Source organism: Pholcus phalangioides, unplaced genomic scaffold, assembly GCF_987345545.1.
Source record: "Pholcus phalangioides strain wild (caught in Gottingen) unplaced genomic scaffold, Ppha-v1.0 ptg000022l_1, whole genome shotgun sequence".
NCBI lineage: Eukaryota > Metazoa > Arthropoda > Arachnida > Araneae > Pholcidae > Pholcus > Pholcus phalangioides.
In genome coordinates this window covers 26674082-26701439 of record NW_028301615.1, presented here as the reverse complement: position 1 = coordinate 26701439, position 27358 = coordinate 26674082, and the positions used below count along the sequence as shown (strand labels likewise).

General features: G+C 35.5%; 1 protein-coding gene across 3 annotated transcripts in view; it reads left to right on the top strand.

The window, feature by feature from the left end:
* p120ctn (adherens junction protein p120) overlaps positions 1-26667 on the top strand; it is a 189557-nt gene extending 162890 nt beyond the window's left edge. Inside the window, exons 5-22 of one of the 3 annotated variants that reach the window (XM_089250131.1) lie at positions 667-702; positions 797-971; positions 4986-5163; positions 5252-5629; positions 6240-6527; positions 7430-7565; positions 7692-7812; positions 8622-8738; positions 10142-10302; positions 10431-10675; positions 10927-11186; positions 12737-12887; positions 13008-13240; positions 14345-14564; positions 14722-14744; positions 16267-16365; positions 18183-18247; positions 24410-24497. In XM_089250131.1, the coding sequence (XP_089106257.1) occupies positions 667-702; positions 797-971; positions 4986-5163; positions 5252-5629; positions 6240-6527; positions 7430-7565; positions 7692-7812; positions 8622-8738; positions 10142-10302; positions 10431-10675; positions 10927-11186; positions 12737-12887; positions 13008-13240; positions 14345-14564; positions 14722-14744; positions 16267-16365; positions 18183-18200 (2839 nt within the window). In that variant the 3' untranslated portion in view covers positions 18201-18247; positions 24410-24497. Of the gene's footprint in view, positions 1-666; positions 703-796; positions 972-4985; positions 5164-5251; positions 5630-6239; positions 6528-7429; positions 7566-7691; positions 7813-8621; positions 8739-10141; positions 10303-10430; positions 10676-10926; positions 11187-12736; positions 12888-13007; positions 13241-14344; positions 14565-14721; positions 14745-16266; positions 16366-18182; positions 18248-24409 lie in introns of all 3 variants that reach the window. The other 2 variants (XM_089250130.1, XM_089250129.1) reach the window with 2 other exon arrangements.
* Positions 26668-27358: the final 691 nt, after the last annotated feature.

Below are 27358 nucleotides of genomic sequence, written 5' to 3'. Positions count from 1 at the left end.
TCACCCTTTAAAGTTCTGACCATCAGTTTAGTTACACCCTGTGTAGAAGTCATACCCTAATGACTGATTAAAAAGCTGTTATAGATTTTAGATTCACTTTAGTTAGCTTTGTGTGTTTGCTTTTTCTGTTCCTATCCCTGCAAATAAAATGATCCCATATTGCTTTTCCTTTTCCTCCCATTTTTTACATTTCCCAGCCTGATAAGCCGCACTGTAGATACTGTAAAGGAACAGGAAATTACACGTACTGAACAAGTTGAAACAGTTCTAAGGTTTGTAGTTTATTGTCAATCAAAAAAAAAGTTGTTATTATGGCCAAGAAACACGAAGATGAGAAATGGTATTCTACAGTGCTCCAAACAGGAGTAATTATAATCCATAAGTTTGATGTTGGGGGAAAAGCATATCAGTGGAGATGTTTTAATACAGATGAAATTGGTTGGTTGGTTTCTTGGCCAAATAACCTGTTCCGTGGAATGTTTTGATGCTGAGTGGCAATTCTACTGCATGAGCATGGAGTTTGTGCTAGCATGCTTGTGATCTTGTGTGGTGGTACTCGTGTTTGTATTGAGTTTTTCTCCCTGGATATTTTTTCAGCATGTACTACATAGTTTTCAATATAAATACTCGAATACTAATTAAAATAATTTAATTGTTATTTTACAGGCATTACTATACTGATCAGAATGTACCAGAATACTTGTAAGTACACATGTTTTTTCCCTCCTTTTATTGTTCACTTTATTATGAACTTTTTTATTTCAATTTTCTAATTAATTTTTAATTTCTAAAATAGGCAAGAAGGCATACCTGAAGTTCAAGAATCGTACAGTATGAGTTACCAAACTTCAACGTCAACCAATGGTCACCATGGTGATGGCGATGCATCATCAAATAACTCCCAGTCTTCAGCAGCACCTGATAATGCCTCACTCATAAGCCGGAATACATCTCAAACAAAGACCCAGCAAGTAATAAAGCGTTAAATAATCTTTTTTTTTCCCCCACCTATGTGAACCATTTTTTCTTTGCAGTAAACCAATATTATAAGATGTTACTATTTTGTCAGATTAGTTTGTATAATGCAGTCGAGTCTCTATATAACAGTCTCATCATTTCCACTTAAAAACTTTGTTGTAAAGAACTTTATTTTTTTGTTAAATAGAATTTTGTACATTAAGTTATAAAAACGAGGAAAAAAAAACCTTTTTACACATTCTGAGTGAGTTAACACACAGAAGTATGCACTGATTGAAAAATGTGTCCTACACAGTTAGGCCTATGACAAAAACCAGTTTTAGCTTTTGTGATGCAGTTTCAATCACCTCCCTGCTGTGCCATATACAAATGCAAGACTACAGGCAAAAATGCCCAGCAAAGGTGGCTGAGAAAAAGATACTTGTAACAAATAAGGATGTCATATATTTCTAAAATGCAATTATAAAAATTGAAGATTATGATAAATATAATTTTATTTATCAATTTATATATTGATATTAAATTATATTAATTTAATTTATACTGTTTACTTCATTTAATATTACTAATTTAATTTTGTTGTCTATTATATACATGATAAAATATACCATAAATACAATGGCCATGAAAAATATTTATGGTTATCTTATCTAAGAATGGATAGCTTCTCAATTTACCCCAACATGTTCATCGTATTTCTTTTTAAACGTGTAAATACAGTAATAAAATATATGAAGATTATGTCACTTTTTTTTATCTGCATATGAAGGTTTTAACATCTGGCTAATGTGCAAAGATGAATTAAGGGAAGAAAATTCAACTGCCTATGCAGGGAATCTTGCACGCTCACCGAGCATGTAAGATTACATTGATTTGATTCTTCCCAGAGACAGTTGTTTTCCTTCCTCAATTCATCTTTGCATCAGCCAGATATTTAAATCCTTTGAATAATTATACAGAGTTTTTTGACAACTATTGCTTGATCGAAAATTGGACAAACCATGACATGTGGTCCGTCATAAAAGATAAAGAAGGAAACAATGCCCTTCCCTTTGTTGTAGGAATTCCTTGTGATAGAGCAAGGACATGTGAGGTTATGGCAGTCTGGTTGATTTTGTTGGAACTTTGACAAATGAGAGTTTGCAGAATATTGCAAAAAAAAAATTGCAGGAAAATGTTGTGTATGGAAAAACTTTGTTATATAGAAATTACCTTTTGTATATGGATAGCAATAGCATGTAAATGTCATTCGAAGTCAAGGATCTGTTGAAAATTTTGTTAAATGAAGACTACTGTAGCTTTGTGTTAGGGGTATCTAAGTTGTGTTGGGTCGCATGCTCTTTGGCACATATTTCTCATGAAATCTAATGTTTTGGTGGTTTTTAGCTCTAATGCTATCCAAATTGAAATACTGTAATTATGAGGTAAAAGAAAATTTAATCTTTTAAATAATAGTTTGATGAATGTGTTGACCTGAAGCTGAGAGTTGTCAACCATACCAACTTTTAGCTACAATGGGGCCATATCTGACAGCAGGGTGCTTTATTTGTGTGCCAGTTTTTTTTAAAAGGGGCCATTCAAGTATTACGTAAGCAGGTTTTCAGCCATTTCTGACCCCCCTCCCTTGTCAGCAAAAGTCAGCAAAACACTGCCCCCTCCCCCCAGAAAAATTTCGTCAGCAGCTTAGAATATTTCTTGTCTTCAAAAGGGGCCGCTGTGGTGGTCGAGTGGTCATAGTGACAGATTCCCATCGCGAGGATCCGGGTTCGAACCCCACCGGCGCCACAGTGGTGGTCAGCTGAAGTTGGTTTTCTGTGGTTCCCAACTTCAAGGCGCGAATGCGAGCCAATCTCCCCATTAAAAAGTCTCGCCACAGAGAGCAACAGGCCTACAACGTTACAAATATTCAATCATTACACTTCACTCACAATCAAAGTATAGATGGCAGCACTGAAATATCATACACAACACTAGCTACACACTCAGACTGTTAGGTGCACTCACTTTGTTCCAGACTCTGCCACGAAGCTGGGCTGGAAGGAGATCTCAGCAACGGGATAAGTCCGGTGGCAGAGACCCTGGCGTTCATTCATTCATTGTCTTCAAAAGGGGGTGGATGACGTAAGCAATTTTCAACCCCCCCCCTTGTCATCAAAAGTCTTCAATCCGAAACCCCCTCGATGCTGACGTAATACTTGAATTGACCGCAAATCAATTGTTAAATCTCAGGTGCAAAATCTGCCGCTTTTAACTGTATTTCTTAAAGAAAATATTGCACTCAACCTTTTTTGTTGCTAACATATTTTTAAATAAAGTGGCAGATATTGAGATTTGCCCCCCCCCCCCCCACTATAGTTATATACAATGTGACACAAAGTTGATTATTCAGTATAACCTTATAAGGTTGCGACCTGTGGAAAGTTGAAAAATCAGGGTAAGTCTGGGAAATAAAAAATGGTGAGGTAAAGAGGGAAAGTATAAAAGTATTTGTCCAAAGTACAGGAAATATGTAAATATTTGATAAAAGTTAAAATATATATATATATTCTGTGAAGGGAAAAAAACATACTCGAAAAACATTTGGAAGCATGCATGTCCAGCTTGTGGCAGGAAGATGGTTCGATTCGTCAGGTATATGACAATTGTAAAGACCATTTGAATTTTAAAGACATTGAATTTTATTTCCTTAAGTCATGTTTGTGGACCCAGTTGCTAAATCCCTTGTAACATTTTGAAGGTTATGATTTTGAATTATGCTTATTTCTTTGAGTTTGTTTGAAGGAAAGGAAATTTTCAAATTTTGATGCTGGAAATGATCAGGAAGATTTTGCTAGGAACCATTCCTATGTATACAGTCAAGTCATGTTATTATAACCACCAGCTCATATCCAGAAAAATGATTTTGCGCAATCCATGAAAATTATCTGACACTATAAGGTGCTGCAGTTTATTGCATTGATCTATAACCATGCAGGTTGCAGTCCATTCAATAGCTGCTGGAAAGTGCATTTTGGGAAATCGTTGTAGAACAATGATGATTGAGTTTGGTTAAGATGTGCTGGATTTGAGTTTCAGCTTGGAGAATTGGGTGACCAATGACGTATCTGAAGGTCTTTGGTCATGCTTTGCAATTTTCAAGGTCACACAACATGTTGCATTAACAATTTTTGAAGGCCTCTTTCACCCTAGAAAAGACGATAAACGCGTATAAATTTACAATCATAACGGTTGAAAGTAACTTGCAAAAAATATCAATACTGGCCAAGGCCACTATAATTTCCCGATGGTCACAAACAGGGCCAGATTTAGGTTTGATGAATCTCTAGGCTATTGAAGGTAATGGGGACAGTTATATGTCCAACTCCAGCTATCCTACTATCCTATGACAAATTGGCTTTGGGGGGGGGGGCATGTAATGTAATTACGGTATATGGTAATTTATGGACCTAATACATATCTAAAGCATTTTAAACATTTGTAATGTGGAAGGTAACAAAATTTATAAACTTCTTCAGTTTGTTAGAATTTTTTTTTTCTTTGAGAAATTTCTTCTAAAAAAATTGGTTTAAGGTTTTCTCCAGCCCTCTGCAAACCTTGGGACTTTAGGCTGCAGCGAGTCTAGCCTGTAGGGAAATCTGGCACTGATCACAAAGTCTTGTTTCCATAGATTTTTTCTCCAGCTACTACAACAACCATAGCATGTGGCTTATATATACGAAGGTAACCCTTCAACAATCAGAAGTGGTCCAATTATAATACTGCCTCATAGATTCAAGTTGGTTTTAATGACAACTTCATTGCCATGGATGCTGCTACTCTATGTCTCTAGCATCAAAAATTTAATTGAATTTGCATTAATTTGCAACAATGAAATACTTTACTTGTAATCGTGTGAATAAAATTTTTCTCAATTATTGTTTTTTACACATAATTGCATTATTTATCATGTATAATGTTATTTAAATTTTTCATTGTGTGTCATTGCCCATGTATGTACATTATTGTAGGTTAAAACTGTGACAAAAGTAATAAAAACAAGAGAGATTCATCATATGGGTCCAGATGGTAAACCCATAAGTTATTCTCCGTATGGCAGCACTACTCTTCCGCCAGGTGGTGAATTTGTGCCATATAACTACACAAACCCTAGCAATGTTCCTCATGATTACGGTACTTATGATCCAGGTATAGAGTTCATTCATTTCTCGTGTTGCTTTTGGTATAACAATGTTGAACTGCTAGTTTCAATTTTTTTTTCTCTTTGCTGAGTTAGGTCGGCCACCAAGTCCAGCTGGCCAAGCACCACCACAAGTATATCCTCAGGATTATGGGACATATGGAAGAACTGCTTCACCAGCAACTGCAGCGAGAAATTACGATATATATGGCCCCCAGGCTGCTCAGCCATATTCTGATTATGGCTACAGGGACTATCCCCCACAAAGTGTAGCCACACCTACGGGCACATCAGATTCTCCAAACCTCCACCGGGCTATGCCTCAAGCACCACATGCGGTCCCAGGTGATTACAATCATCAGCCTGCAAATTATGAGGACATTGATACTGCTGCTTTGGTGTCGCCTCGAATGGAGTATCATAGGACTCCTTCCCCAACACAAAGCACCGACAGATACGGGACATTGCCTGCAGGTAAGAAATTTTTTTACATAGTCTGTTTACTACAGACAAAGCAGTTTCCGCTATATGAAGTTATTTTTGTCTTTTCTTGCTTTCTTTGTTACTGAGAAAGGAACTTCACATAGTTCTGAAATATTACGTGTTTGTTTTATTAGATTATCCCAGAAATTTCGAGTGCAGTTCATGAAATGTTAAATTAGTAATTCTCCGAATTTGCCGATCGAATAATTTGAAATGCCAAATTGTTTTTCCCTCTTTGTTTCAAGAATTCTGAACATTTGAATGAAAATGAGTTATTACATTACTACAAAAAGAAGACATCTTTACAAATGCAAAATAATGCATGCATTTGCTTGGACAGATGAGGAAACGTGTGCTGATATCACAAAAATACATTGAACTATGAACATTTTTGGCTTCAATCATGGATTTCATCAAAGCAATGAATCGATCCACACTGAACCAAACATGATGCCTCTACTCTGTTCTTTGAGGGATATATTTCATCAGTGAATTGTTGGCAGTGAATTTTGTTATGTTTGTGGTGAAGTTGAATATCTCGTGTATCTCTGATTGTAATTGTATTTGAATTTTAATACACTTTTCATTTTAATTTATGAAGGTGGTACGTATGGTTATACTGCTCATCCCATGCCTGCAACTTCACCTGGATACCATCCTGGCTATGACCCAGCTCTGCCACAAGGCTACTTAGATAGGCGACCTAGTTATGACGAGCATCCCCAAGCTCGCACACCTCAGGGTCAGCATCTAAACCCTGCATATGCAACTCTCCCAAGGCCTACTTATGAAGATGAGGTGCTGCCTCATGGTGCTACAGAAGGACATCATCCTGTTCCCCCTAGGCATCCTCATTTAGATTATGCTCCTGTAGAAAGCCAAGGAGGTGGTGAGTAAAAGAAACAAACTGTAATAAATGAACAACGCTGCATTATTACATAATTTTTGTTAATTTAATTTATATGACAGTTATTCTAGAATTGATACTATACACTTTATATATTGTGGAATTATATATGTGTTACGGTAAACATGATGAATTGGTTAATATGCAAAATAAGCAGTTATTATGAATAATTACAAATTGTCTCTGTAAGTTTGATAAACTTATCACTTTTACCGGCAGTTATGTATTATCATCAAGCATCATTGGTAATTTTGATAAATGCTAAAACAATTATAAATTTTAGCAATGATTATACACGAGAAATCATATCGCATTATATCGGGGGACGATCACAAAATTTCTTAAATTATAGTTTGTTATATCAGGGTGCAATTGTTAAATTTTTCAAATGAGAGTTCATTATATCTGGGTATGATTGTAAAATCTTTTAAACAGGAGTTAGTTATATCAGGGTCTGATTTCAGAATTCATCAAATAGGAGTTAATTACATAAGATATTTTGGGATGTGTTTGGAAAAAATTAGTTAAATCAGACTTCATTATATCCGGTTCAGACTCTGTTTCACAAGTATAGGATAATTGTTCCTGTGACACATTTTACTTGTGCTTATGCTGTTTTTCCCCCAACTTTTCACTGTTGTTTGATCAAATATTTCAGTGAATATTGCCCTTCAAAATGTAATTTTTTTTTTTTTTTTTTTTTTTTTTTTGCAATATGAATGATATATCTGAGGTCTGCATGCTATTTTGATACTTTTTCTAATTAGTTTAGCTATGCCTCTAGAGTTAACGGTTTGCTAGTAATTTGCTGTGCATTCTGTTTGCTATACACCCTGTGTATATTCATTCATGAGTTAACTTATAGAATATAACTTTGATTACAGATGTTCGATGGAGAGATCCAGATCTCCATGAGGTAATAGAATTTCTCGGCCATCCGAACAATATAGTCAGAGCTAATGCTGCTGCTTATCTGCAGCATCTTTGTTATATGGATGACAATATGAAGCAGAAAACAAGGTATTCATTTTTTTAATTTCTCTGTATTTACTCGAATATGAATTGCTGCTAACTGGTGTTAAATATTGATTGACACTCACTGGCACAAATATAAACCTTTGTTATGAAATATGAATTTTATTTCAGATCTCTGGGTGGTATACCACCTCTGATCGATCTTCTTAATCAAGACATTCCCGAGATACAACGTAATGCGTGTGGTGCATTGAGAAACTTATCGTATGGTAGACAAAATGATGAAAATAAGGTAATTTTCTTTCTTTGTTTAAAATTATTTTTCCTTCATGTATTTGTCTTATCTCTGCATTTACCATTACCTCGTGGGTTGGGGGGGGGGGTTGATAATGATTCTTGGTATGTAATAGCATAATTTGAGCATGAAAACAATGGGATTTATGATAGTTTTATAAATATAGACAAACCCCCAGGCAGACCAGAAAGTTTCATGGTTGTATGATATCTAATTGCAGAACTGAATTGTATTAATTATAAGCAAATTTCTGTTGTATTATATTTTTATTCTTGTGATCAGTATTTCAAAATTCAGTAGATCCTCATTATAGCGGACTAATAGGAGGCTGTGAAGGTTGCCTGTTTTAATTACAGTAACAGTGATGACAAATAATTCTTATAGGGATATAATGCAACAAGGTGTACATCAATTAAAGTGCAGTAGTTAGGTCTGAAAATTGTTTATCATATATCAAATAAAAAACAACCCTCAACATAGATTTAATTAAAAATGCATGTACGTATACACTGTATAAATCTTAATTGGTTTGACTGGTGAGGGATATCAGTCATGCAGTGCATTCATCTTTGTGCGAAACGACACAAGCATTGATGCTAATTGCTTACTTGGAAGTGTAAAACTCGACAGATAAAAATAAGCACCCTTCATTATTAATGCTATCTTTTTAAACTGTCCATTATAAGTAATGTTTGTTATAATAAGGTTCTACCGTAATGATGTATAAAATAATTCTGTAATTTTTTAAAATGCTGTTACTAATGAAACTTAAATTTTGATTAAAATTTCATTTATTCATTTCACAGCGTGCCATTCGTAATGCAGAAGGCATTCCAGCTTTAGTGAGGTTATTAAGAAAGACACCGGATAATGAAATTAGGGAACTAGTCACTGGAATATTATGGAATTTGTCGTCTTGCGAAGTAAGTATTCTATGATTATGCATACATATTTCTGTAATCAGTATAGGCGCACACAGGTAGTGTTTTAACTGTAACACTATGTAAAAAAATTGATTTGAAAAATTTAAATTGGCAATTTTACAACTCCTCCCTCAGATAATGTAGATAAAGCCCATCCACATTGATGATGGTTTTCGAATAACCCAAATTTGTCATTTTGAAAAAAGAGCATTTTACTTGAACAAAACTAGTAAATTACAAAGATTTTTTGTGATAAAGCTGTGGCTTATATGGCTTCAAAACTGAGCTTTTTATGACATGAATGACATAGTTCAGTTCTTGCAGCTAATTCAAAGCCACAGCCTATCCAATAACTGTTTTTTGCTGACGTTCTGACTAGGAGTTCAATTCAAGTGTTGTGAAAAAACTTTTATGCATTTCTTTTTAATCTAGTGTAAAAAATAAATTTTTACTAAGCGGCTGATTAAAATTTTTAACTGGTTAATAAAAATTTTTTAAATGACTGATTAATCTAATTTTAAACAAATTTTTTAATGCTATTAACTTCTTACAAACGTAGTATTGGTGACTGTAATATTAATTGTGTGATACTTTAGAAATTTATTTTATTCATTTTGCATGCTAATTTCTTAAATGTGAACAAATATAGGAATAGATTTAGAAATTCTTGTCACCTGCAAGAAGCAATTGAATATGCTGAACATACTTGTAATATTCTAGGATTCCTTAACTGGGATCTCATTTTTTTTTAGAAAATTGCTTATTTTAGGTTAGTCACTGATTTTGAAACTACTTTTGTTCTTTATACCATTGCTGGTTTCCCTTAGAAACAGTAGAAAATATCTAAGAGGCAGCATAAGAATAAAGTTATTGGAAATATTGGGAGGGTTCAGAATTATTCTCAAACCTCATTTCTATATGTTGCTATGATGATGGTGGCAAATGTATAGGAAGGGACTCAATCCCATAAGGCTGGATACAATTTTACACCTATGAGAAGTGGTTTTACTCTTAAATTGTACTGGGGGGGGGGGGGGTAATGCTTCCTGAATGACAAAACGGCTGTTCACCATAGACAATATAAATTCAGCTTTTCGTCCAAAACTTTCATCAAACTCAATTTTGAACTAAAATGATAATTTTTTACTCAAGAATAATATCCAATGCGCCATGCAATATTATAAAATTCTGAAAGTAAACTTGGACAGTAAATTAGACACAATGTTTTTTTTATTTCAATGTTAGTGTTGTTTTTTTACTTCTTGAATGACAATTATGTGCAACAACTGTGAAGTTTCAATGAAAACTTTTGTTTCTGCCTGATAACCAAATTTGTAAATGACATTAAGTTTACTTGAATGGGTGTTTGTAATTTTATAATTTAATGAAACTTGTATTTACAGGATTTGAAGAGGCCAATAATCGATGATGCTCTGACTGTACTTGTCAATCATGTTATAATACCCCACTCTGGATGGGATCGATCTAGAAATCCCCTTGATTCAATCAAACCGCATGACATTTATTGGTCTACTGTATTCCGTAATGCTAGTGGTGTCTTGAGGTATCTTCTCATTTAACATTTTTGTCTGCTTGTTCGATAGATTATGATGAATTCATAAGAATTTATCTCCATTTTTACATCATTGCTCAAAACATATTATAATTTTCAACCATTTTTTCTTATTATAGGAATGTTAGCTCAGCTGGAGAAACTGCAAGGAAGAAGCTGCGTGTTTGTGAAGGATTGGTAGAAGCTATGGTTTATTTAGTACGAGCTGCTATTGGTAAGAATGATATGGACAATAAAAGTGTTGAGAACTGTGTATGTGTGCTGAGGAATCTATCTTATCGCTGTCAGGAAGTGGAAGATCCAGATTATGATAAACACCTCTTCACACCTACTATACAATCTAGAGCAGCTGCACCTATCAAAGGTAAGCAAAATGCACCAAAAATACTTAATTATCAAAAATATCTATTACAAAAACCTATATAAACATTCAAATTTGCATCTTTATTTTTGATTTTTCTGATAAAGGTCTTATGATGAAAACATTATCAATGAAACCTGTATTTTTGCGTGTCTATGCTGTGTGAATAGATTGTGATTGCGAGTTTGATGTGCTAACTTGTTCTTATATATTACTTGTTTATATCGATTTGGCTAATTTGTTTTCTTTATCAGCGGTTGGGGAAAATCTTGGATGCTTTGGAGCCAATAAGAAAAAGAAAGAAGCCGCCCATGCTGCAGAGAAGCAGCGGCGTGAAGGAGTCCCCCTAACCAAAAATCCAATTAGTCAGTCGGATCCTGTTGGTGGAATGGCATTACTATGGCAGCCAGAAGTTGCTCAGTGTTATTTGTCTTTATTGTCAGAGTGCTCAAATCCCGAAACCCTAGAAGCGGCAGCAGGAGCCATACAGAATTTGGCTGCTTGCTATTGGCAGGTAATTTGGAACAATTAGACTTATTTCTTTCTGAAAAAATTAGTGTAAATTGTGCAGAGATGAAAATCATAAAATCATATTTTAATTTGTTTGAGTTTATCTCTGCATTTTCTTCAATTTTCAATAATCTAATGGTGAAAAATAATATACAGTACCATTACCATCATACTTATATTGCACATATCAGAATGGGTTGTGCTGGATTATTAGTACATGTCTTGTTTAACCTTTTGGCTGCAGGAATAGTCTGAGAAATGCTTTGCTCATTGCCAAGCAAAAAAAAATTAAAAATTATGCTTTTAGTTTTTATTTGTGAAAGATAGATGGCACTCCAACTCAGATGTTGCAAATTCAATACAACCAAAAAAGGGGGTGATACAAACATAGACACTACCACTGCACTGTTATCTACACCGAGCCCACACTCTGCAAGCAAACCTATCAGAAAATAGAGAAAATAATTTAAGAAAACTAGAATATATATATATATAAATAAGAATTTCATCTTAAAATTTCAAATCATCTCAGGATGAATTGAGCAGATTACTATGCTCATCATCTACGGATGATGGTAGCATTTTGAGGGTTAAATAATATAAACTTCTGCACTCAGATATGTAGTGATATGTTTTCCTCCTTTCACGGTGGAAAGGAGTGTAGCTGGTAGTGAAGAAGTTGTCATCAGTAAAGAACATGATTCTTGTCTTGACTAATTATTTTTAATTTCCAAAATATATATATATACACTTAACATAACATACTATTCAAAAGTTATGTCGACCTCACTACGACACTCTATCTATTCCCAACGCGGGTGGGGAATGCAATGTTCCAGGGGGCGGTAGAAGCTACGGGTATAACATAGGATGCTATGGGTTAGATTGCGTTAGGGGGCGATGGGACAAAAAAGGTTGTGAAACTATGCTCTATCTTGGTTTCTCTTTCTCTGCTGAAGCCCCAACATGATATAGTCTTCCGACCACGAGATGAATTTTCGCTGCGTCATGTCACGTCATGTCAGATGATTTTATTCAATTTTTTTTTGGTAAAACGATTGCACATCGAGAAGTTCATCAGTGACTGAGCTTTCACGATTGGCATGTCCTTCTGGGATAAAATAGAATCGTTTGACGTGACATGACGTGCCGTAGCCAAATCTCATCTCGTGGTAGGAGGACATACTTTTATGGTAGCAGGTGATTCAACCAGCAAATGTTTCGTTTGCACCTAACCGGACAGTCCACTTAAGTTTAGGGGGTTTTACACACATCACCGGAGCTGCATAGAATTACTGGATGGCTGTACCAGCATGTGGCCAAATTAGAGTCTGCATTATGGATGGTCATTTTGCGGAGTGGCCAGATTTCCAACTGGAGTGATATGTATATTAATATGTGTGTCTGCCTGTTTTCAGTTTTTTTTTTTTTTTCCATTTATGAAATTCATTTATGTTGCAGACATTGACAGTTTTGTGTAATTTACTTGAATTAAATTTTTTACATGTATGTTATGATTTATATTGATAATGTTTGTCATTCTCTCCCATTCAGCCGAGCATAGATATCAGAGCTTCAGTTCGGAAAGAGAAAGGTCTGCCCATCTTGGTCGAACTCCTGAGGATGGAGGTAGACAGGGTGGTTTGTGCTGTTGCCACAGCCCTCCGTAATTTAGCAATGGACCAAAGAAATAAAGAGTTGATAGGTATGTATATTTAAATAACCAAAAGCATTGTTCTATTTCCATCAATAACATTATTATTGTATGATGTGCTGACAAATTATGTAATCTAATTCCACAATATTTTCTCAATCAAATCTCTAGGTAAGTATGCAATGAAAGATTTGGTTCTGAAACTTCCGAATGGAAGTCCACAACATGATGCTGGTACTTCGGATGATACGATCGCAGCGGTCCTCGCCACTCTGAATGAAGTTATAGCAAAGAATGGAGATTTTGCTAGATCTCTATTGGAACTTGGGGGTGTCGAACGTCTTAATCAGATCACTCAGCAAAAAGGAACTTACTCGCCAAAGGTCGTGAAATTTGCATCACAGGTATTTAGAAGCCATTTCATCTCAACATTAAATTCAAAAAAGATAGGTTTATATGTGTTTACCACTAACACATGGTTGACTTGCATGAATAATTCGAAAAATTATATTAATATGTCTCAGAATCTAGAACTGACCTGTTATAATATATAAACCCCCCGGGGTAAAAGGCTTATATCCCTCTTGGGACTGAGCCTGGGCCACGACTGGTCTTACAGTTTTAATATATAGTGACATTTACGATTTCTAAGAGTTTACTAAATATCTCTGTAATGAAACAACACAGATTTCTCTTGAATTCAATAGTGCAAGCTTTTGTTTGCTTTGAGTATTTGATTGTGGTAGTAATCATTGTCTGACTGTTTCATGTGTGACAGGCCTTCTTTCTTACCCGGGCTAGACATTTTGTTTAGGTTGGTGTGTCGTGGGCTGCTTGAGTGATCAGGAACTGTGCCACAGGTAACTTAAGTGATGGGGACCTGCACTGCGAACTACTTCAGTGATCCGTAAATGTGCTGCAGACCACTTAAGTGATGTGCAACTGTACAGCAGGTCACTTAAACGACCTGGAACTGTGTCATGGGTCCCTTTAGTTGTCTGTGAATGTGTTGTTTAGATAGTTTTTAGAAAATCAGGTTTGAGGTTGCTGGCCACATCAAATGGCTGCTATGGTCACATTTGACCTATAGGTTGTAGGTTGAGCATATTCCTTACTGCTTATTTTGGTTCTTGTTATGCCTATGAAAAATTTTTAATGTTCAAAGGTATGTTTGATTTTTAAGTAAATTGCTGGATTTTCATAAGAAAAATTATGTGATTTTTATTTTTCAAAGAGTGGCATGTCTGAGCTTATTGTAGAGTCAAATAACACCCAGCAATGGGGTGGGGGGGGGGGGGGTTGAACCTTCTTTTTTTTTTGGTGTAGTTAACTCAAAGCATTTCAGTGATTATAGTGGAGTTTTAAAAAACCCACTCAAGTGGATGCAATTGTACCATCATAATAGAGGTGGCTGGAAAACTTTGTGTGGAAAATGTGAGAGATATGTCTCTCTCCACTTTTTATGGAATTTTTATGAAATGTTGAAGCTGTCATTTTTTTTTTATCAGCTGCTCTTCAATATGTGGCAACATCAGGAATTGAGAGAGGCTTATAAGAAAGCTGGTTGGAAAGAATCTCATTTTATCCCTAAATCCATGGCGGTGCGCAACTCTTTATCTTCACCGACTGGAGCCAACAGCACCCTCACTAGGCCGGTTAGTACACAAGGTGGAACGAAATACGAAGATAGAACACTTCCTCATGGAACTGAGCTCAATTCTACTGCAGGTAAAATCTATTAAAATTTGTTTATAAAATAAATTATATTTTTCGAAGTTCTTTTTGAAGAAAAAACCCAATAATTGATTGCAAAGTGGATAAATGAATTTTAGTAAATCGTGTTGTTTTTAGCCATGAACTAATTTTTTTTTTTGAATTTTTATAGCTGCCACAATACCGTACAGTAGGGTAAGTTTTGATTTCAGTTTTGTAATTAAAAAATGTATTATATGAACCATAATTTCCTGCGTATAATCTGCGGTGACATATAATCCTTTACATGCAAATTTCACTTCCTTAAGAGAAAATATTATGTCTGCCAGGTTGCATAACCCACATGTGTGGAAAGCTTTCATTCATAAATAATGTATATCAATAAAAAATCCTGTAAACTGTTTGAACACAAAAAAAAAATACGGCAGATACATGGTTTGATTAATAATTAGGCTATAGATATTCAATCATGTTTAAATAGTAATTGTTCCCTCAAACACAGTTCTAGCAACTTAAAAAATGAAATATTTATGATTAAGTGATTATTTATGTGAAAAGTTAGTGTTTATTTTCTGTGAAGGCCAAAATGGGTTATTATTATTTTTTTTAAATAATGCACCAAATTATATATATAAACACAGAAAAAATATATTTCTGTTTTTGATGCATTTTTCTGAAATATGCTAGTGAAGAATAATCTGCACTTATTGTGTTTCCATGTACAGTGATCCTCAGCTAACGAAGATGACTCATTCTGGAATCACATTCGTTATAGCTGAAATCTTCTAGGGAAAATCATGTTCTGTTGAATGGTTTCTGTGTAAAATTATTCAATTCATTCCAGGTATTGCCCAAAATTGAAAAATAAGTTTTTTATAACACCGAGGAGTGCAAAGTGTGGTATAAAAAGGAAAAAACTGACTGAAGGCTGAAATGAGAACCTCAAAATTGGATAAATGAGAATTTGTGGGCAGATAAGATACTGGAGATCTTTTTATTTTACACTTATGCTCATACATTAGCAATGCCATGTTCACTTGAGGAAAGCATGTGTTGCCACAACCCAGACAAGTTTGTAGGTGTCCCCAGTCATTTTTTATTTGGCTCATTTCTCTCTCTCTCTCTGACACATGCAAATGAAAAATTTAAACTTCTATAATGTCTAGGCCATTTAATTTGATGCTAAGAAAGAACACATGCTCTGAAAGTGTAGGCTCTATTTTTTCAATGCATTTTCTATTAGCTGAATGTTTCATTTTACATGAAATAGTTAAAAAAACTTTCAGAAAAAAAAGTGGAAGTATATCTGGAAAAGATTGCAAGGGGTATACAAGTTAATCAGACTCAAGGGACAGTAATTATTCTGATGCTGATTGACGCTAAAATTCAGTTCACCAGGTGGTAATTTTATGTTAGTGCACATCTGTATAAACAAAAATGTTTGTTATGTGAACCCATATTCGTTAGCCAGGACAGAAAAATCACGAAAAAAAAAAATCTTTGTTTGCTGAAAAATTCAAAGCAGAGGAGTTTGTTAGCCGAGGCAAATCACTGTAATTTAATCATTGGTGATAAAGCTAGTTTGGTGATATTTAGTAAAGCCTATCATTCATTCATCTGAATTTGGCCCCTGGTTTAAGAAATAACCTTACTTAAGAACATGATAGCTTAATTTGATACCCTACATGTATTAATATAAATTTCTCTGGTTTGTTAGTCTGAGGAGCTGCCACTGAGTGACCTCAGCCTCAGCACAGAAGCCCCTCCTCCATCCCAAGTTCACAGACCACACATGGGTGTGTTTCCACCCGGAATGGTAAGCAATCATATCAGTTATTTTTATATTTAAAGTGTAATAGTCAAGCTGGAATTACAGGATCAATGTTTTGAAATACATTTAACAAACTCAAATCAAATATAAACAGAGTTAAATAAATTGTGATGATAAAATGTTCACGTATAATAGTTAATTACAATCAAAATACTGAGCTGGGAGAAAGTGTGGTGGGAACTCTGTTACTAGACTTCTCTCGTTGCCAAGATTTCTTCCAGCCAAGCTTTGTGACAGAGCTTGAAAAGACTAAGAGAGAGTATAAAATAGTTAATTGTACTAAATTATTCCACTTCAGTTAAAATATCAAGTGATAATTAGTCTTCAAAACTAAATCAATGTGGCCTGATTAAATAGATGGTTCAAGAATCCCTAGAGAACCCTGCTTTTCCAATTAGTGTTGATCAGAAAACGCCCTCAATCCAAACAGCTAAAAAGGAGAGGAGAAAAAGACTTTCCAATATGTATGGACATTATGGAACCATGATCATTATAAATCCCTACGAACTTGCTTCAATTGCTTTTAATTACAATAAAGGGTTATTCTGGGATTTTTCGTGAGTGGATGGCTCTGAGACTGCCCTTTCATTAACATGACTTTTTTTTTTTTATGCTGACCTATCCAGTTCATTAACCATTTCATGTACAAACTTTTGACAACAAATTTGGATTATCTCTATTTGACAAATCAGCGATAAATCTGGTAACCTCATTCTAATTTAACCCCCATGATAGAAAAAGGAGAGGGGGGAGGAAAAAAGTAAAATAGATAAGGTAGATAAAAGATTTTGTCTCTTTTCACCCTCAGACTATGTGTTCACTTGTGCTCTTGCATCCATATAGTAGAAAAATACATTAAAAATCATTAACAGGAACATAGAAAGGAGGGAAAGAAAAATCAATTTCAGTTGATAGGGTTGTTTGGAAGCAATATTATGTCTATGATCGTAAAGGGGTTAATTCCAAAAATTATTTGTTCATGTGTATTGCAATAATAACTTCTTTCCCTTTTGAACCTGGGGCAAACACCAATAGATGACGCTTCAGTATACTCTTACTGGAACTCCCCTCTGTCCAAGACAACGATTGAATTTTTTTTCCAAACTTCTCTAGAAAGAAAGATTACTGGCCCAATTAGATTGGTAGTAAATTACCATATAATGATATGACCAGAGTTGGGGAGTGATAGAAAGTAAGTTCATATATTTCAGAGGAAGATAAGATAGGCACTGGATTTCTATTGACTGTTTATAATTGTCCCAACTAGTTTGGATCAGCAAGGTTCCTCTGTACTTGAAGTATTACCCATGACTGGAAATATATTTCAGCGTAATGCTATAATTGTTATCGTAATTTTGTTAAAATGAGTCAATTTCATACAATGTGTTTTCCATTGCTCATTCAAAACTATTGGTCACTTTAAGCGACACAGAAAATTCTGATTTACGTCTAATGCAGGGTCAGTCCAATCATAGATCTTTTCACTGTCTTTCGATTTAAGAGAAAATTCATTTCATCTCTTATTTTTGATTAAAACTGTTTAGTTGAGGGGGAAAATGTAACCAGAACAAGGTCAATCTAAACACTCATTAGAAATGTATAAATTCTCAGGCTTTTCAGATGTACCAATGCTGGTGCAACATAACAAACTTTGCTTTCTGTCTTTTGCATTTTTTCTCATATTCTGTATGCTAACACTCTTCATATACTGACTATTCATATACTGACTTTTAATAAGCTTTTACACATGATTAATATTGTCATTGCTGTGTTTTAATCTTTTGTGTCTTCTGTGCTTCTAGCCTCCACATGGTTATTAAGCCCCTTCTTTTTTTTCTGGAGCTTAAATAAAAAACAGATGTAAATGGTAATGGTACTACTTGAATAATATTCTGCTTGCTATTTCTGTGGTTGATTTTTCGCATTGCATGGGAAAATATAAAAAATTCTGCCAGAACATCAATTTCTTTTCCACATTTTTCCAATAAAAATAAATTTAATGAAAGCACGTTGCATGTTATCTCTTCGTATGTTAATTTGCTTTTATCATTGCTTAATAATGTGGAATTTCTTTTCTTGTATGTGCATGCATGCTGTCTTCATAATATTTCATTTCTTGGCCTATGCATAACATGGTAAACTTTAAATTCCTTATATTAAATTGTTTTTCCCGTACATTGTGAATTTTGGATCAATGCTCTGAGTAATTACACTTGTGTAATGTTAATTGTGCTTCGCTTGGCCCCTAGACATATTACGATTTAAGTATACACTAGAGCCTACGAAAATAATTCATATTTACATTTATTTACATAGACGTCTAAACCAGAGCGTTCGGCATACTCTTTTGTCCAACAGTCAACAACCTATCCCCCTTTGGCTCCATGGCCTTTTCACCCTATCTGATACTTCACTTCCGGCATATCCCCCTTTTATGTTTATTTTTTTCATAAAAATGACTAGTTTATAGTGTCAGTCAGCGGATAGTGCTGCACCACATGACCGTATCGTGTTGCTCCGACGCGGACGGATGTTTGTCCTCTTAACAACTGTCCAGTTGGCCTTCTCGGCATGGTATCATCCCGGACTGTCGGACCAGTGGGTGGTGGCTCTACAATTCTTGGATTCAATTCTGAACCAGGCTCAGGGCGTTCAGTCTTATTCAGGTGGAACTGATTTCTTCTCACAGATCCCCTTGGCGTGTTGATGATGAAAGATCGTGGGGTATCTGACCTGCGCTCAATTTTGCCCCACATCTTCATGTCCGCCACCCATGCTGTGTCTCCTACATTCAGCTGCTCTCGAGTGCTGTCGATTATCATAATTTTTCCTCTACTTCTCTATCCTTGCCTGCTCCTTTCCCCTTGAGCGATCTCCGTCGGGTTGGCAAGGCTTTAGCGGATGAGGGTAAATCGGAACCGTTGTTCTAAGGTGACACCTTATCAGTAGTTGACCTGGACTATAGCCATTCTCCAATGGCGTGTTCCTGTACTGCAGCAGTGCTAGGTATGGATCCAAATTTTTCTTCAGTCCTTTGGCCACCTTGACAATGGATTCGGTGAATCCGTTTGCTTGAGGAAATCTTGGACTTGACGTTATGTGCTCAAATCCATACGTCCGTGCAAATTCTTGGAATTTGGAGTTTCTCACTTTTTCAAATTGACCCCCATTGTCACTACGTACCTCCTTCAGAATGCCATGGCGGGCAAAGATAGATATGCAGTGCTCAATAACATTTGCTGAAGTGAGCAAGTTTAGCAACGCATACTTCTGGGTATCAAGAGTAGTAATCAGCCAGAAGCAAATACCATTTTTCGTTTAACTTGAACAAATCAATGGCCACCATTTCCCATGGTGTAAGGGAAGTCTGTTGAAATTAGTGGATCATGCCTGTTGCTCCTATTCTGACAACACACAGCACATTTTTTGATCCTGTCTTCAATTTGCATTGACAGACCGGGCCACCAAACACTCTTTTGCAAGGGCACGACACTTGTTCACTCTCAAGTGACCACAATGAAGTCATTTTAGAATGTCTTTCTCTGTAAGACTGGTGGGATCAAAAGGCGACTGTTTTGTAACAGTAAGTCATCCTCGATGAATAGCTTGTCCTTGACGTAGAAGTATGGTAATTCTGCTTGGCTCGATGTCTTCTTATCTGGCCAGGTGCCAACAATGAAAGAAATTATCCTCGAGATCATGACATCTTTTTCTGTGCATCTTTGATCTCTAATAACCTAGCCTCCGAAGCAGGAAGTGTAGAGATGACAAATCTCATGTAGGCCTTATTCTCTTCCTCCAATTCGCTGGGGTTGTCACTTTCAAGAGGGGCTCTTGAGGGGGCTTCTGCTGCTATGAGCTGTTTACCTGGAGTTTATGAGATTGTGAATGAATATCTCATCATCCGCAGCCTGAAGTGTTGTAAAGGTGATGTTAATTCATCCAGTTGTTTCGTTGAAAATATGGGCACGAGGGGTTTGTGATCGGTCTCAAGACACACTTCGAGCCCCATAATGAAGTCTTCAAATTTCTCACAAGCCCAAGTGAGTGCTAACGCTTCTTTTTCGATCTGAGTGTATCTTCTTTCTGCAATGGACATAGTTCTTGACGCGTAGGCCACAGGGTGTACCATACTGTCCTTGTGTTCCTGAAGCAACACACTTCCCAAGCCGTAAGACAATGCATCCGCAGAAACGATGACTGATAGCTTAGGATCAAACCGTGCTAGGACTGGTGATGACGTAAGCAAGCGTTTGATTTCCTGGAAGCATCGAGCTTGCTCTGAGTTTCACACAAAGTCATTCGCTGTTTTCAGTAGCACTTGAATTGGAGCCAAAATTTCACTCAAATTCGGTATGAACTTGGCCAAATATTTCACCATTGCAATGAAATGTTGTGCTTCACGTAGATCTTTGGTAGTTGAAGATTTTCTATGGCTTCTACTTTCATCGGGTCAGGTTGGATTCCTTTGTGGTCTATGAGATGACCTAAGAACCTCACTTCAGTAACACAGAAGACACACTTGTCCTTGTTGAGGGTGACGTTTGCATCATGGAACCATCAAAGAACTTCTCTGAGACGTTTGTCATGTTCTTGAATAACTCCCCCACACTAAAGTGTCGTCTGTCAGGTTCATCACGGCTGGGATACCCTGTAGAAGTTCTGCAATGTCTCGTCAAAAAACTTTTGGAGCTGAAGAAATTCCAAAAGGAAGTCTCAAGAAACGGAACCTTCCAAAAGGCGTGATGAAAGTCGTCCACCTTCGAGACTCCTGTGCCAATTTCTTCTGCCGAAACCCTGTTTTGGCATCTAGCTTGGAAAATATCCTGGCTTCTGGGGGTATCTGGCCCAACAGATGATCAACTGAAGGTAACGGAAAATTTTCATGTTGAACGCTGCTGTTCAACTTGGTCAGATCGACGCAGAGTCTGATACCTCCATTTGGTTTTGCTGCTAACACCAGCAGAGCACACCATTCAATTCATTCGGTTCTGTCACTGATTCGATTATTCCATCCTTCAACATCACATCCAGTTGCTGTTTTATTTTATCCATTAATGGGAGATGAACTCTCCTTGAAACGTGAACTGCAAAAGGCACGGCACCGTGCTTCAGCTTGATTTCATATTCTCCCTTCAGTTCTCCAAGCCCATTGAAAATTTGTTTAAATTCACACCCACAACGATGCGATCGCGGATCATCTCTTCTCGGAGAGCTTGATACTTACATGACTCCGCTAGCACACAGAGAGAAGAGATGAACTCTGCTCTCTGGTTCTCTGGAGTGTTGAATACTGTTGTTGAACTTGGCCCACTCGTATATGACTATGACATTTTTCTTGGGCAAGAAATGTCTGTCGAATGCCACTATAACTAAATCGTACTTCACCTGGTCTGCTGTTGGCAGGTGAAACGAGGTGAAAATGTCCTCCGCTTGATCACCCAACAGGTAGAGAGCATGTTGACCTGGTCTTTCTTGCCCTTCTTCGCTAGCCCTGGCGCGTCACAAAATCTTTTGAAGTGTTTCTTCCATTTTGGCCACTCGGATGGCATTGCAAATGAAAACGGTTCAGGACACTGCACCTGAAATGTCAACGGCATGTTCCTATCCCTAACTATAGACTTATGTAAAGCGGCGATTTAGGCTTAGTTATTCGAACGTAAGTAATCAAGCTAAGACTTACTCAACAACGTTCGAAAAGTGGATCATTCTGGATTCCGCAGCTGCCACCATGCTTCGCTTGTCCCCTAGACATATTACGATTTAAGTATATACTAGAACCAACAAGAATAATTCATATTTACATTTGTTTATATAGATGCCTAAACCAGAGCGTTCGACATTCTCTCTTGTCCAACAGTCAACAACCTATCCCCTTCGGCTCCATGGCCTTTTCACCCTATCTGATTATTATATTTCACTTCATTTCACTTCCAACACAAATTGTATCTGTGTAATGTATTTCTGTGTCATCGTGTTGCTAGGGATAGTCTGTTCTGTTTCCCTCCACAGAACCTGTTGTGACTGTCTTTAGACCGTTCATCTGTCATAGCATGTTCAAAGAAACAAATCAGTCTTCAAACTTTTTGAGCAGACCACCACACTTTTTAACATACCTTTTTAAAATGTTCATGAAATGAATGTTCACAAGGTATCTGTTACCAAATATTGATTATAGAGGAAACATACGTAGGGGGATAACCTGAACTGTTTCAGGTTTCTAAACTCTTTCTGGGAAAGGAACATAATGATCAAGGAGAAGCAAACTTTGTTTCAGCTAAATGCATTGGATGTTAAAATATCCTAATACAGATGAACCGCTTTACCAGCATTCAATGTTTTTGAATGACCAACTTTCCTCCCCATTGGTTGAACTTAAATATCTTGGTGAATATTGCACTTAAAGTTGTGGAAACAGGGCAACAACACTTTCTAATTGGGTTCTTCAGCACAGGGTGTCCATGCAAAAAGTTATTTTTTAATTTCAATAACTATACAATTCCTTGCAAATGAATGGCATATCTAAGTACTACAGATTTAGATACTTTTTTTTATTGAATGTATTCCTCTTGGATCAACGGTTTGCCAATGAAATACCATACGCCTCCTGTTATCTATGCACCCTGCATATACCTAATTTAGCAGCAATACCTGCTAATAAAGTTTTATAAAGTAGGTGGGATATAGACAGTAAGTGCATAGGCCAAACGTTATTAGGACATGAAATATCAACAATAGTGGGTATTATTACTGAAATATGTTTTATCGGTAAATTTAAAGTTCGCAAAATATAAAGCAAACAATGATTTTAATGGAAATTTATTGGAAAATGATTACATGATGTTTACTGTATGTTATTTGTCTTAACCCTTTAACTGCTCAATCATCTGTGAGTGCTCTGCGTGATATTGTAATAATTAGATTTTCAATGAAACAAATGATGTTGAGATAGACAGCTTTTTCTTAGTCAAATATATAAGACAAACATATTTTCTGGATTTTTATACTGTGGTGATCTCGAAAAGAAAATCCATCATTAAAAGTTTTGGCTGAGACCAGGTGACTATCTTTCAGAGTTCATCTCGGCATAAAAATCCAGAAAAATTTTTTTAAATGGCGTTGACTTCTTAAAAAAATTATGCTTTGATTTGTAGAGATGTAGTGGCCCATCAATGAATATGTTTTAAACTAATTTTTCCATAACTAAAAATATGAGAATTGAAAAACAAAAATGGAATTTTTTGCTCAGTTGAAGGGTTAAAAATATGTATAATACATGTACTCGTGTATAAGCAGATTTCCCTTCCCCCCAATACAAGAACAAATGTTTGAATGAAAAATTCTGCTTATACACAAGTATATATAGTATGTTGATGTGTGTATATATTGTGCAATGCATGCCTTCAGCTCCTGGTATGCCAGTATTTGCTTTTGTTGTTGTTGCTTTCTGTTAACGCCTAACCCAAACTAATCTTCTGGGTTTCTCTGCTGCATTTTCCTGTAGTGTTTCCTTTTCTCTGTCATCATCTTTTGACATTTCTTTCTTTTTTGAAGAAAAAAATTCCTTCTTTAAAAATATGTGGTATCAAACAAATCATACATGGTTAATCTGAAAATGTTAGCAAAATGGGGAGATAAACAATGATATTGCTGATAATGGAATGAACTTGACGCAAGTAAATTATCTTTTTTTTTTTCTTTTTTTTTTGCATGTTTTATCACCATAGAAACAATTTAAGGCTGTCTGTACTTGAGCTTGACTCAATCGTATGATAGTGTTGTTTTACCATCATGATGCTACCGTGCACCATTTGGGAGTAATTAGATATTTGAAATTTTGTATCAAAATGTTCCCGACTTTTTAAGAATTTTATTGGACATTGATATGGCTTGTGAAGCATTTTGAAGAAGGAATTTTTTCTCCCAGATGCAATAAGATAACTTCTCGAAAAACTTTTTTTTTCATTTCTTTAGAAGGTGTCCCTCAAGGCTTTTCTTTAATTAGCTTTTTTAACACCTGTATATATAGCAACAAGCGCATTCCCCTACAGAACCTGTTTATGCACAGGTTAACCGTGAGAAGAAGAAGAGAGGGCAGTCCGAAGCACAGCTGCAGCTTCTACAAAATGAACAACCTGGAGGTGTACCTGCTGGAGATTCGTGGGTATGATGAAGACAGATTTTACTCATAAGTTGATGATACAACACGAAGACTTCTTAGAAACAACACGGCGTCATTTTATTCATTTTCTCCCCCTCCCTACTTTTGACAACTTCCTGCCTTAATTATCCAATGTCAAAGAGGAAAAAAATGAAAAAGGCATATCTCAAAACTTTGGTTCCCAGCGTTTTAATTTCTTCAATAATCAGCAAGTCAAGCAGGGATTTCATGCTGTTTTCGTCTCGCAGCTGGTCTGTCTCTTGGTGTTCAATATGCTCATGTTGCAGAATATAGTGATGGGGGGAAATCTAAGCTGTAGTGTTTATCTGGGATATATGAAGTGTGCAGCTCAGTTTTTGTTTGTTCACTTACATTTTTTCATCAAAAGGACATGTTTGAAGGTGGGGGAAAATGTGTCATTTAGTGATGTGCCTCGTCATTAAATACTAACATTTACAGATGGACAAAAGAACTTGGGTGGATATCCTCTCCCCTTTCCTCCCGATCTTACCTTTTTCCCTCTCCCCCCAATGAATCAATCAATCAAGTTCACTGTGCCAATCAGGGGGGGCGTGGTTTTGAATCAGCTTTTTTTTAAAAAAAAAAAACAGGACATCACATTTAGCATATTTCCTTGAATAAAAGAATGGCTTTTTTGTATGGACTATAAAAAGCAGAAGATCCAAGCGTTTTTGTTTAGGAGAAGAAAAAGACAATGAGAACCACTTTAAATTGTCAAAATTCAAGTTCTTGTACATTTTGGGTTGAAACGACTCTCTGATTTTTTGAAATTTTTTTTTCTTTTTTGTGTGTGTATGTATATTTTGAATGTGAATCTCTCTTGTAGCCATCCAATCGAATCAAATTTACCAAATACAAAAAAAAAAATTCTATGGATATAGTATATTATATATATGAAAATTGTTATGAAATGTATGTACAGAGATACTGCATTAGTGGCGAAGATGTATTCACCAACGTTTTATCATTGACAATGAGTTTTTAAAAATGTGTTGACTTTTTTTTTCTAATATATTACGAGGTATTGTGCTATTCATATATTTTTTTGCAGTATTCCAGTTTGTGCCAATTAAGTAACGAGAATTTTTTTCAAACAATCTCTAATTATGATCGGCCGAATGTGTACTGACTTTGTATTTTGTACGTGGGAGGGAAATTCGAATTTTCAGCTTCTTATAGACAATAATCAAATGGGGGAAATATGAAAACTGGTATGAGTCTCGCTTATACTCACCAGTTTTTTTTGAGTGGAAACTTATTCCGTTACTTTTATTGCATGTCACTGTGATTTTGTATCTTAGTGAAGTTGTACATAAGTATGTATTTCGACTCAATCATACTGTTGGATCTGATGTGAAACTAATCACAAGCTTATCTGGAAACATGAAAATCTTTGTTTAGATTAAGTCGAGGTAACTTATTTGCAGAATGAGATGAAAGAAAGGTTTTTTGCTTTAATTTTGGTGGTTGTCCTCTTCTTGGCGAAATAATTACCAAATGTGTGGGGAATGCTTCTTCATTGCAGCAGTTTCTAAACGAGGTCCTGTTATCTCAAATGCGAGTTTGCTTGAATTTTGTTTCAGGTTTTTTAAACTATATGAACGAAGCTATGGTTGACTTTCTAAGAATTTCTGGCATAGTAAATAAAGCACGTTGATTCTTTTGTATATATATAAATTAGGAACAATTTTTTTTTTTTTTTTTTGCATCTAATGAAAGTTGTGGTCATCATTCACATCGTGGAAAACTTTGTTTAGGAGATGAACGTTATAAATGATGAGCAATTTTAGAATTTTAAAAATTTAAAACAAAAAAGGCAAAATAAAAAGATGTGTTGAGACTTCATTGTTTTTCGGAAAAACTTTCACTTTGTGTATTAGAACATATTTGTGCGAGTTATTTGTCACTTGAGAATTTTTTAAATGCTTATGTTTGTATAGGATGTAATGCATTTCCATTTATTTGTGTCTCATGTAATAATTCATTTTTTTACATTGCAATTTTTTCTTCTTTTTTTTGTATTTTAATTTTAGTTATTTTACTTGTAAATTGTGAAGAAAATGAAAATGTGTATTTAGTTGAAAATTTTGCTTATTAAAATTATGAAAACAAAAACCACTTGTTGGCTCATTATTTTTTAAGATAATTTTATTTATTCAGTTAAAACAAGACACAAAACGCTTTAGGGCCATGATTTTAAATCTATAATCAAAAATGATTTACATGAGAAGATTGTTATAAGTAACTTAAATATATATTTCAGAAGCTAAATAAAAGAAGAAATTTTGGAAATGAGTTTGGTTACCTATATCGTATGACATCTACATTGTACCTCCAGATTTATGCAACTACAGATTGAGATGGCCAATTCTTTCATAAAGCATTTGTAAACATACAAATCTTGTAGAGAGAGTATAATTCTTTTTTTTTTTTTTAATTGGACCCCTATATGTACAATTTTTTTTTTTTCCAGCATCAAGTATGCGCCAGAAAATCCTAAAATTTTCGATTGATTATATAGTTGATCTTCATCAAAAGGATTTCACAAATGCAAAAAACTGATATTGAAAACTAGAAATCCTGTTAATGCAGAGTTTTCAAAATGAGATTTCGTGCAATTTCTATAATGAGCCGTTCTTAAGCCCTTTTAACAGCATCATGGGAGCCCTTTGACAAATTGATTTTTCTGAGGGGGCCTTCTTTACCAGCTAAAAATTCCTGCGTACCAGTTTGCACACTAGGTGACCCAAAAATAAACAAAAATGAGCCAAGAGATATCAATGATTTGCAAGTAGC